Source organism: Helianthus annuus, chromosome 5 (genome assembly GCF_002127325.2).
Source record: "Helianthus annuus cultivar XRQ/B chromosome 5, HanXRQr2.0-SUNRISE, whole genome shotgun sequence".
NCBI lineage: Eukaryota > Viridiplantae > Streptophyta > Magnoliopsida > Asterales > Asteraceae > Helianthus > Helianthus annuus.
Genome location: NC_035437.2, coordinates 163343366 through 163355963, shown reverse-complemented (window position 1 = coordinate 163355963; position 12598 = coordinate 163343366). Strand labels below are relative to the sequence as shown.

General features: G+C 32.1%; 2 protein-coding genes across 3 annotated transcripts; one reads left to right on the top strand and one right to left on the bottom strand.

Annotated features, from left to right (window-relative positions):
* Window positions 1–522: 522 nt before the first annotated feature.
* LOC110943784 lies at window positions 523–1494 on the top strand. The gene has a single exon (XM_022185517.1). It carries the CDS (start codon window positions 523–525, stop codon window positions 1492–1494), a length of 972 nt encoding a protein of 323 aa, XP_022041209.1.
* Window positions 1495–8713: 7219 nt separating this feature from the next.
* Window positions 8714–12174, bottom strand: LOC118492386. Of its 2 annotated transcripts, none has more exons than XM_035990352.1 (2): window positions 9677–12174; window positions 8714–8825 (listed from the first exon to the last, which is right to left on the bottom strand). In XM_035990352.1, exons 1-2 carry the CDS (start codon window positions 10278–10280, stop codon window positions 8812–8814), a joined length of 618 nt encoding a protein of 205 aa, XP_035846245.1. In that variant the 5' UTR covers window positions 10281–12174; the 3' UTR covers window positions 8714–8811. Both variants share the same exon structure in this region; 1 of them encodes a protein (XP_035846245.1).
* Between the last annotated feature and the right edge of the window lie 424 nt (window positions 12175–12598).

Here is a 12598-nt window from a genome sequence, read left to right as displayed (position 1 = left end):
GAATAAGAGGTAACCTCAAGTCTGAATGGTTAAGAGGTAACCTCTGAATGATAAATCATCACATGTCAGATTCTTCTACCTACTCATTGGTAAAATCATGGGAGGCTTTGATGGTGTGCGGGGAGGACCTCCGCACAAGGCCCACGATTTCGATGGGCATGCGATTTAAAAAAAAACTGATACGTATATGTTATTTTTTTAAATAGTGAACACATACCACTTTCAATATAGGCCCATTTACAAATCATTTTTTATGGTTTAGAATTTAGCCACTTGGAATTAGGTTTGTTAAGCCCCATACTGATTTGATCTTTTTTAAATAATAACAAAACATAATAGAAGGGCACATTTTTTCAAACTCGAACAAGGTACGTAAATTTTCAGAAACGCCTCTGGGTAAAATTCTTAATTGTTCCATTAAGAGGTAGCATCTTAATGACCATTTGCTAGAACCATTCCGCTACTGGTATCAGAGCCTTGTTGCTCTTTTTTAAAAAATAAGGTGTTATTTCTAAAAAATTAATGGAAAATAACAGTTTATTTAAAAACGATTCAGATGAGTCTGAAGAAATAACTGAAGTTATAAACTTTAGTGAAAACGAAAGAGGTTTTGTATCAGATTACATGATTAATTCTGATCAATTAACAAAAATTAGCAAGCTTAAATTCAAGCTTGACGCAAAACAAGTTTTTAATCAACCAAAAACTTTACAAAGTTTAGTTTCTAGAGCCTTTTCTAGAAAAAATAAAATATTTTATTGTTTTAACACTGAAGAACTTTTAGTTGACATAAACAATACCTCGGGTGAAGTTTATTTGCCACTCTTAACAAAGGGTGAAATAGCAAAAAAGCTTTTACATATTAAACCAGAGTTGAGAAAGTCTCTCAATATGGTACATATAGGAGCGGTTAAAATCCTCCTAAAAGCACAGTTTAGAGATGGAATTAATTTTCCTATAAAAATGGCCCTTGTTGATAACAGAATTATCAATAGGCAAGACGCTCTTCTTGGAGCAATTCAAGGAAATTTAGCTTATGGTAAATTTATGTTTACTGTCTATCCTAAATTTGCTTTACATCGAGATTCAAAAGATTTCGACAAAACTTTAAGTTTTATACATCAGTGTGAAAGAACTGATCTTATGGAACCAGGTAATAAAGTATTTACGATTAATTATTTAGTCTCATATGCTTTAACAAATAGCACTCATTCAATTGAGTACAAAGAAAAAGAAAGCATAGCAATTGAGGATATATTCTCAGATATTGGAATTGTTGAAGGCAGTAAATTCGCTGAGCCATCACAATTACAAGAAAACTGGGCAATTGATATTGCACGAAATAAACAAGTTTTAGTATCAAAACCTAGACACAGTTATGCTGGAAGCTCTTTACAAATAAGAGAATCAAGTAACACTGAACAATTAATACGTTCTTTGTCTGAAAGAATTGATGGGTATGGTAGAATCTTAAAAGGAGTTATTGGAGAATAATGTCTTCAAAACCAATTTTAGATTATTTACAATATCTTGATCAACAAATCACCTTTGAAGAGGCTAATATACAAATTTACTTTACTAGAATAAATCAAATTAAAGAAAATTTTATGTTAAGTCATAAAACAAAATCTCTTAATATAAAAATTATTAAGAAAAACATTTTTGCTTCTAAGCAAAAAATTATTGAGCTTAGAACTAAAAAAGCAATTATATCTATAACATGACTACTCTTTTAAAATTAGAGGAACTTGTTAAAGATTTAATTAGAAAGGTAGAAAGTCTTTCTACAAACGAAAATCTTGAGGCAACTGCCGCAAAAATCATCAAAGATGTTTCAGACAAAATTGATGAAAGAATGGATTCAAAAACTTTTATGCTTGAAAAGCAAAAAGAAAAAATTAATGATGAAAAAAGCTTTCAAAAGTATTCATTTCCAAACTTCAACGTTGGAAATCCATCTCTAGGAAGTTCTAAAAGTCCAAATGCATTATCATGGCCTTTTGGATCAATTTCAAATGACCAATAAAGGTCAAATGGAAAACCTTTTTAGAAATATAAATCTAGAGATCTCTAGACTTTATTTCTATCTAGAAAGAAATAATCAAAGACTAAAAGATAAAAATAATATTTTATCTTATGGGAAAAAATGAATTCTGTCCACTCCTTTAATTGGGAAAAAGAAGAAATTCATAAAACACATGATTTTGAATTAGCTTATTCAAATATAACTAATCCAAATTCAATTTATATCAAAGGAAAAATCTTTTTCAAAGGATATAAAGCAATCGCCATACATTGTTATGTAGACACGGGGGCAAGTCTTTGTTTAGCAAGCAAACACATAATTCCTAATGACCTATGGGAAAATACTCCCAAAGATATTAAGGTAATAGTTGCTAACAAGGAAGTCATTAAGTTAAATAAGGTTTGTAGGAATCTTGTCATCTATTTTTCTGGAGAACCATTTACCATTCCTACTATCTACCAACAAGATTCAGGTATGGATTTACTTCTAGGAAATAACTTCTGTCAACTTTATGGACCTTTCACTCAATGGTTAGACAGAATATCTTTTCATCTTAATCAAGAAATGATTTTGATTAAAAAGGTCACAAAGGCTTTTCAAATTGGAAAACCAAATTTTCTTGAATCCATGAAAAAAGATTCAAAGATAAAACAAATTCCTGGAACTAATATAGCTCGAGAAGTTATAAAAGCAGAAAGGATATTTTTAGTTGAAATACAAAAGTTTCAAAAAATTGAAGAACTACTTGAAAAAGTTTGTTCAGAAAATCCTATTGATCCTGAAAAATCCAAAAAATGGATGAAAGCATCAATAGAACTCATTGATCCTAAAACTGTTATCAGGGTAAAACCTATGAAATACAGTCCTCAGGACAGAGAAGAATTTAATAAACAAATTAAGGAATTACTTGATTTAAAATTAATTATTCCAAGTAAATCACCTCACATGTCTCCAGCATTCTTAGTTGAAAATGAAGCTGAAAGAAGAAGAGGGAAAAAACGTATGGTTGTAAACTATAAAGCCATTAATGCTGCTACTAAAGGAGACAGCCATAATCTTCCTTGTATGCAGGAACTACTGACTCTTTTAAGAGGAAAAACCTATTTTTCCAGTTTCGATTGCAAAAATGGTTTTTGGCAGGTACTGTTAGATGAAGAATCTCAGCTACTAACCGCATTTACATGTCCAGATGGTCATTATCAATGGAAGGTAGTCCCTTTTGGATTAAAGCAAGCACCAAGCATATTTCAAAGGCATATGCAAAATGCTTTAAGAGGTTTAGAAAATTACTGTACCGTCTACGTCGACGATATTATAGTTTTCTCAGACTCAGAAAATAAACATTACTTTCATGTTTTATCAGTTTTAAAAACAATTGAAAAATATGGAATCATTTTATCAAAAAAGAAAGCTAATCTTTTCAAAACAAAGATAAACTTTTTGGGTCTTGAAATAGATCAAGGGACTCATAGTCCACAAAAACATATCTTAGAGAATTTACACAAATTCCCAGATACTTTAGAAGATAAAAAACATCTTCAAAGATTTTTAGGCATTTTAACCTATGCTGAAGGTTACATTCCTAAACTCGCAGAACTTAGGAAACCTTTACAGGTAAAATTAAAAAAGGACTACATATGGGAATGGAAACAATCCGATGTAGACTATATCAAAAAGATAAAGAAAAACCTAACCAGTTTTCCAAAACTTTATCTTCCAAAAGAAAATGAATTTTTAATCATAGAAACAGACGCTTCTCATGATTATTGGGGAGGAGTTTTGAAGGCCAGAACAACCGAAAAAGAAGAAATATGTAAGTATACTTCTGGAAGCTTTAAACAAGCAGAAAAAAATTACCACAGTAATGAAAAAGAATTACTTGCGGTAAAAAATACTATTTCTAAATTTTCTATTTATCTCACTCCTGTAAAATTTCTAGTCAGGACAGATAATAAAAATTTTACTTATTTTCTGAAAACAAAAATTTCAGGAGATAACAAACAAGGTCGTCTTGCCAGATGGCAAATGTGGTTTTCAAGATATTCTTTCGACATCGAGCATCTTGAAGGGTCCAAAAACGTGCTAGCTGATTGCTTGACACGAGATTTTCAAAATACGTAAACAAATACGTATTTCAAATAAATTTTTCTAAAAATAGAAACTTTTCATGCCTATTTAAGGAGCACATACCCTTCAAACTAAAGGCATCACCAATCACTTTCACAAACAGAAAAACTTATTTTTTGAAAAAATGGAGAATTTAAAGGCTTTACGCCTAAAAGAAAAAATTCTTTTGATAGAACTAAAAGCTATTCGAGATCAGATAGCTCTCTATGACGAAAGTCTAGAAACAACTGCTAATTCAGAGCAGGAATCCGCAAGGAAACAATCTGAATCTATTCCCCCTCAAACGGCAAAGGGTAAAGAAATATCAAGTCCGTTCACTCCTGTTGCTTTGGAAAAAAGCAAAAATAGAGTAAATGAAGAACTAAAATCTTCATCTAGCCCAGAAGCAAACGGCTCTGGTAAAGGCACATCAAATCCGTTGATGGCTGACAGTTTGCCAAAAACTGAAAAGGTCTCTCTCAGACCAAGTTACTCCCAAGTCACACAAAAACCAGAAAATCCTAAAAATACCAGATTTTATGTCATTTTTGATGGTGACCATAGAGGAATTTATGAAGATTGGGCCATAGTCAAAAATTATGTTGAAAAAACTGACTATCCATTCAAAAAATTTGGGTCGTTATTACAAGCCCAACAAGAAGCCACCCGATATTCAGCAACATGCGGGAAAAAAGAAATACCTTTAAAGGTGCAAACCCAGAACTAGTTTCTCTAGCATTCTCCGCTGGATTAGCAAAGTTCATCTACCCTTCTCCCAATTTACTTGAAATAAGTAATTTATCCGAAGGAATGAAGAAAGCCATCAAGAATTTTCGAAAGAAAATTGCTGCGGCAAGAGATGCAAACATCTTCATCAAGTGTACTTCTACACTCCCTGACTGGTACCAAGGAAAAACCTTTCCAAGCTACCATCATTTAGAAATTGGCATAGCCAAAGCAAGAACGGTCAATCCTTCAAGGGTGATAAAAGAAGACTATGAAGACTATGAAAAATGGTTACATATCAGGACCAAAGGATTTTTACAAATCCTAGAAAACCTACAGAAAATTAAAGTAGGAAGATTTAACAAAGTAAATTATTGCAGCACTAACTGCATAATTACTAGCTATAGTGGAACTCCTCTACCACTACATGAAAAAGAAGCTTTAGAAAGGATGGAGCAACGCATCATCTTCAATAAAGTAGAAGCAGGCCCAGCCACTAAAGAACAACTTTGTCAAAAGTTGCAACGCACCTTTGAGAACCATCAGTGCGAATACTGCAAAGCATCTTCTTCAGAAGAAAACAAAAACCCCACTGAAAAAGACAGCTACTTTTCAGATGAGGACACTCGAGAACTGGACCCAACACATGGGTACATCGATTGAAAAAACGTCATCCATGACGATTGATTAAGGGCTATAATGGTCTTTTGTAAAATTCACTTCTATTATATAAAGAAGTTGAATTCCTTTAGTTTAGACATCGAATCCAATCCCCATCCCCTTCTCTCGTATCATTTTCCTTTTCCAACTTTTCCTTTGTAAACTAGTATGAGTGTTAGTGAGTAATCTCCTTGCTAAAGGAGAATATTATGTAAATATCAAGAAGTTCTTCCTTAGGGAAGAACAGTTATGAATAAATATCAGTTTCCTTTTTATCCCTTTGTTTATCTTTAAAGATTTTTGCAAAACCTGGAGCCCTGGAGCCATAAAAAGTACCGTTTAGGCAGGAGGCCGTGTAGGGAAGAATTGGTTGGGTTGGTCACTTGGAAAAATCAACTTAAAGATTTACCTAGTCGGAAAAAGAGGAAAGGTATGGTTTATTCTAACTGTTAAATTACTTCGAAATATTTATATTAATATCTCCTTAAGCATTTTTATAAACAACTGTTTTTACAAACAAACACAAATAAAATCGATTAACCAATATCGAAATCAAATGATTTATACTATCAAACGAATGATTCTTGAAATCAAAAATTTAGTCAATAAAAGACTACAAAAATGGATATAGAATTGCTATTTCCAAATCAATTCATCGACAAATTAACTCAAATTTGTCAATTCAAATTTGTCATCTATCGATTGGTATGGAATCTTTGGATAATTATGAACGATTGTTTGATTGAACAAAAAAGTCAACATATGATGACTATGTTAGTAATCAAGAAATTACTACAACTATTTGCTAGTAACTAAAAAATTACTACGACCATTGGTGTAGTAAAATTAAAAATTGCTAGAACCATTCCGCTCTGATATGAAGGGTAGTTTACTGGTATCAGAGCGGAATGGTTCTAGCAATTTTTAATTTTACTACACCAATGGTCGTAGTAATTTTTTGGTTACTAGCAAATAGTTGTAGTAATTTCTTGATTACTAACATAGTCATCATATGTTGACTTTTTTGTTCAATCAAACAATCGTTCATAATTGTCCAAAGATTCCATACCAATCGATAGATGACAAATTTGAATTGACAAATTTGAGTTAATTTGTCGATGAATTGATTTGGAAATAGCAATTCTATATCCATTTTTGTAGTCTTTTATTGACTAAATTTTTGATTTCAAGAATCATTCGTTTGATAGTATAAATCATTTGATTTCGATATTGGTTAATCGATTTTATTTGTGTTTGTTTGTAAAAACAGTTGTTTATAAAAATGCTTAAGGAGATATTAATATAAATATTTCGAAGTAATTTAACAGTTAGAATAAACCATACCTTTCCTCTTTTTCCGACTAGGTAAATCTTTAAGTTGATTTTTCCAAGTGACCAACCCAACCAATTCTTCCCTACACGGCCTCCTGCCTAAACGGTACTTTTTATGGCTCCAGGGCTCCAGGTTTTGCAAAAATCTTTAAAGATAAACAAAGGGATAAAAAGGAAACTGATATTTATTCATAACTGTTCTTCCCTAAGGAAGAACTTCTTGATATTTACATAATATTCTCCTTTAGCAAGGAGATTACTCACTAACACTCATACTAGTTTACAAAGGAAAAGTTGGAAAAGGAAAATGATACGAGAGAAGGGGATGGGGATTGGATTCGATGTCTAAACTAAAGGAATTCAACTTCTTTATATAATAGAAGTGAATTTTACAAAAGACCATTATAGCCCTTAATCAATCGTCATGGATGACGTTTTTTCAATCGATGTACCCATGTGTTGGGTCCAGTTCTCGAGTGTCCTCATCTGAAAAGTAGCTGTCTTTTTCAGTGGGGTTTTTGTTTTCTTCTGAAGAAGATGCTTTGCAGTATTCGCACTGATGGTTCTCAAAGGTGCGTTGCAACTTTTGACAAAGTTGTTCTTTAGTGGCTGGGCCTGCTTCTACTTTATTGAAGATGATGCGTTGCTCCATCCTTTCTAAAGCTTCTTTTTCATGTAGTGGTAGAGGAGTTCCACTATAGCTAGTAATTATGCAATTAGTGCTGCAATAATTTACTTTGTTAAAGCTTCCTACTTTAATTTTCTGTAGGTTTTCTAGGATTTGTAAAAATCCTTTGGTCCTGATATGTAACCATTTTTCATAGTCTTCATAGTCTTCTTTTATCACCCTTGAAGGATTGACCGTTCTTGCTTTGGCTATGCCAATTTCTAAATGATGGTAGCTTGGAAAGGTTTTTCCTTGGTACCAGTCAGGGAGTGTAGAAGTACACTTGATGAAGATGTTTGCATCTTTTGCCGCAGCAATTTTCTTTCGAAAATTCTTGATGGCTTTCTTCATTCCTTCGGATAAATTACTTATTTCAAGTAAATTGGGAGAAGGGTAGATGAACTTTGCTAATCCAGCGGAGAATGCTAGAGAAACTAGTTCTGGGTTTGCACCTTTAAAGGTATTTCTTTTTTCCCGCATGTTGCTGAATATCGGGTGGCTTCTTGTTGGGCTTGTAATAACGACCCAAATTTTTTGAATGGATAGTCAGTTTTTTCAACATAATTTTTGACTATGGCCCAATCTTCATAAATTCCTCTATGGTCACCATCAAAAATGACATAAAATCTGGTATTTTTAGGATTTTCTGGTTTTTGTGTGACTTGGGAGTAACTTGGTTTGAGAGAGACCTTTTCAGTTTTTGGCAAACTGTCAGCCATCAACGGATTTGATGTGCCTTTACCAGAGCCGTTTGCTTCTGGGCTAGATGAAGATTTTAGTTCTTCATTTACTCTATTTTTGCTTTTTTCCAAAGCAACAGGAGTGAACGGACTTGATATTTCTTTACCCTTTGCCGTTTGAGGGGGAATAGATTCAGATTGTTTCCTTGCGGATTCCTGCTCTGAATTAGCAGTTGTTTCTAGACTTTCGTCATAGAGAGCTATCTGATCTCGAATAGCTTTTAGTTCTATCAAAAGAATTTTTTTCTTTTAGGCGTAAAGCCTTTAAATTCTCCATTTTTTCAAAAAATAAGTTTTTCTGTTTGTGAAAGTGATTGGTGATGCCTTTAGTTTGAAGGGTATGTGCTCCTTAAATAGGCATGAAAAGTTTCTATTTTTAGAAAAAATTTATTTGAAATACGTATTTGTTTACGTATTTTGAAGATCTTATTCAAGATGCTCGATGTCGAAAGAATATCTTGAAAACCACATTTGTCATCTGACATGACTACCTTTTTCTTTTTATTGATAATGATCATCTTGGGCATGTGGATGTAGTTAATAACTGAGATTCTTCATTTAGCAATACCTGCCAAAATCAAAATAAAAGAGTGGACATAATTCATTCTGAGTCTTCTGTTGAAGAGTCAGAGGATGACAAGTTGTCTCGTATTTCTAATGCATATACTTGCGTATAGCCATCAAAAATATTTTCAGAAGGAAAATATCCCTCAATTTCGGCTTCTAAGATAAATTTTATCTTTTCCGGAAATTTTTGTCGGTTGGGACATTCGTTGGCATAATGTCCTTCTTCGGAGCATATCCAACAACGACATTTTTTCTTACCTTGAGGACAGACCTTAGGTTTTTCTTTAGAAAAGTATTTTCCCGGTGAAAATTTTCTTTTCTTGCTTTTCCAAAAACGTTTTTTAGTTTTTGTTTTATATTTATTTTTGTATTTCTTTTTGAAATAACCTTTATCTTTTGTTGGTTCACAACCAAAAGATAATTGTGGTAACTCAGCGAGTTTTTTACAACAGTCTTTATTAAAACGTTTTAACTGTTTTTGTTTATTAGAAAGATCACAATAGGATGCAATTTCTTCTTTAACAATTCTTGTAGCAAACCCAAGGGAATGCATTGTAAATTGATTCTTTTCCTTATTCCATCGTTCTTTCGCCTTTTCTCCTACGATGGGAATTTTCATTAGGTAAGCCTCAATCCATGAATGGAATTCACCTGTGCCTAATTTATATAAATTTGTTTCATAAAGACAAGTGAAATCATCTAAAAGACATATGTCACAAAGTTGTGCTTTAGCAAGATTTTGTCTTGCTTTTTCTAGCATTTTTTGATTTTCTCGGTCTTTATCTGTTATGAGGTCGAGACCTAAAAACATCATATATATTGCATTTATAATTTGATCAAAAAGATCCTCACCTTGTAAATTTTCATCCCAAGTTGTTCCTTTGATGAAGTTTTGTACAATTCCTGCAGACTTATGTTCTAATAATAATAATAAAGCCTTAGCCTTAGAGAACTCTTCTGAATTAGTCTGAATGATTAGACTGATCTCAGTGTTCCACTTATCAATTACCTCTTTTCTTTTGTCGAGGTTGAAGATACAATCAATTTTAATAGTATTAATAGTAGTTGCACTACCATTACTATTAGAATCAGGTATACCCTTATGGTATGGCATGGAAAATTCTGTATCCTTTTTTCTATGCCTGTTACTTCTGCTAGTAAAAGCATTGTTTGCTCTCTGTCTTGGAGACATTTCCATATCTGAAGAGCTTTCTTCAGTTTCGGGTTCTTCTTTCTTTATAGGAAAGTTTCTTGGTTCTTCATTATTTAAAACAAAGATTCGTTCTTTATTTTCAGAAAAATATCTTTCATTTAAGATTTTATCTTCAGAAAACTTTTGTTCACATTCTTCGTTATCTAAAGTAATGAGACTAACAAGTTCTTTTATCTGTTCAATTGGAAGGGTATCCAATTGTTCATCTAGAATTTGCTCTAATTTTTGAGTGATAGAACTCATTTTATCCACAAGATAAAGTAATCTTTTTATCCTTTAATATTTGAATATCTTTTTCAATAAAAGAATTTTTTCTTTTTAGATCAGTTAGTTCAAGAATTTTTTCAGAAGGATGAATGCTCCAATCCGAATGTAATTCATAAATTCTTTGATTATTTCTTTCTAGACAGAAATAAAGTCTAGAGATCTCTAGATTTATATTTCTAAAAAGGTTTTCCATTTGACCTTTATTGGTCATTTGGAATTGATCCAAAAGGCCATGATAATGCATTTGGACTTTTAGAACTTCCTAGAGATGGATTTCCAACGTTGAAGTTTGGAAATGAATACTTTTGAAAGCTTTTTTCATCATTAATTTTTTCTTTTTGCTTTTCAAGCATAAAAGTTTTTGAATCCATTCTTTCATCAATTTTGTCTGAAACATCTTTGATGATTTTTGCGGCAGTTGCCTCAAGATTTTCGTTTGTAGAAAGACTTTCTACCTTTCTAATTAAATCTTTAACAAGTTCCTCTAATTTTAAAAGAGTAGTCATGTTATAGATATAATTGCTTTTTTAGTTCTAAGCTCAATAATTTTTTGCTTAGAAGCAAAAATGTTTTTCTTAATAATTTTTATATTAAGAGATTTTGTTTTATGACTTAACATAAAATTTTCTTTAATTTGATTTATTCTAGTAAAGCAAATTTGTATATTAGCCTCTTCAAAGGTGATTTGTTGATCAAGATATTGTAAATAATCTAAAATTGGTTTTGAAGACATTATTCTCCAATAACTCCTTTTAAGATTCTACCATACCCATCAATTCTTTCAGACAAAGAACGTATTAATTGTTCAGTGTTACTTGATTCTCTTATTTGTAAAGAGCTTCCAGCATAACTGTGTCTAGGTTTTGATACTAAAACTTGTTTATTTCGTGCAATATCAATTGCCCAGTTTTCTTGTAATTGTGATGGCTCAGCGAATTTACTGCCTTCAACAATTCCAATATCTGAGAATATATCCTCAATTGCTTTGCTTTCTTTTTCTTTGTACTCAATTGAATGAGTGCTATTTGTTAAAGCATATGAGACTAAATAATTAATCGTAAATACTTTATTACCTGGTTCCATAAGATCAGTTCTTTCACACTGATGTATAAAACTTAAAGTTTTGTCGAAATCTTTTGAATCTCGATGTAAAGCAAATTTAGGATAGACAGTAAACATAAATTTACCATATGCTAAATTTCCTTGAATTGCTCCAAGAAGAGCGTCTTGCCTATTGATAATTCTGTTATCAACAAGGGCCATTTTTATAGGAAAATTAATTCCATCTCTAAACTGTGCTTTTAGGAGGATTTTAACCGCTCCTATATGTACCATATTGAGAGACTTTCTCAACTCTGGTTTAATATGTAAAAGCTTTTTTGCTATTTCACCCTTTGTTAAGAGTGGCAAATAAACTTCACCCGAGGTATTGTTTATGTCAACTGAAAGTTCTTCAGTGTTAAAACAATAAAATATTTTATTTTTTCTAGAAAAGGCTCTAGAAACTAAACTTTGTAAAGTTTTTGGTTGATTAAAAACTTGTTTTGCGTCAAGCTTGAATTTAAGCTTGCTAATTTTTGTTAATTGATCAGAATTAATCATGTAATCTGATACAAAACCTCTTTCGTTTTCACTAAAGTTTATAACTTCAGTTATTTCTTCAGACTCATCTGAATCGTTTTTAAATAAACTGTTATTTTCCATTAATTTTTTAGAAATAACACCTTATTTTTTAAAAAAGAGCAACAAGGCTCTGATACCAGTAGCGGAATGGTTCTAGCAATTTTTAATTTTACTACACCAATGGTCGTAGTAATTTTTTGGTTACTAGCAAATAGTTGTAGTAATTTCTTGATTACTATCATAGTCATCATATGTTGTGTGACAACCCGACTTCTTGAGGTTAGTATTATCCTATTCCCCGACTCCTTTGTTGTATTTGCATATCCTTGGAATCTTGTAGATCATTGTACTAGTGTGAATATGTTGCAAACTTGTTAATGAATGACGCATTGAAACACTCGATTTATACTAAGACATCTTTCAACCAAAGATGTCTTGACCGAAAGATCTAACCTTCGGAGGATCACGAAACATAAGACCTAACTTTCGATCCAAAACTCTATCTTTCGGAGATCCTTCGAGTAAGAAGGATCCTTCGATACAAAACTCCATCTTTCGTAGATCTTTCGAGCCAAGACCCAATCCTTCGATGTAAGGCCTTAACTTTCGGCCCAACTTGTTACCGGCCCAAACCCCCACCTACATTATCAGAAGTTACGTAGAGTGCATAG

Coding starts and splice junctions, on each gene's coding strand:
- LOC110943784 (XM_022185517.1), top strand. CDS start 523: ATGGAAAATAACAGTTTATTTAAAAACGATTCAGATGAGTCTGAAGAA.
- LOC118492386 (XM_035990352.1), bottom strand. CDS start 10,280: ATGAGTTCTATCACTCAAAAATTAGAGCAAATTCTAGATGAACAATTG.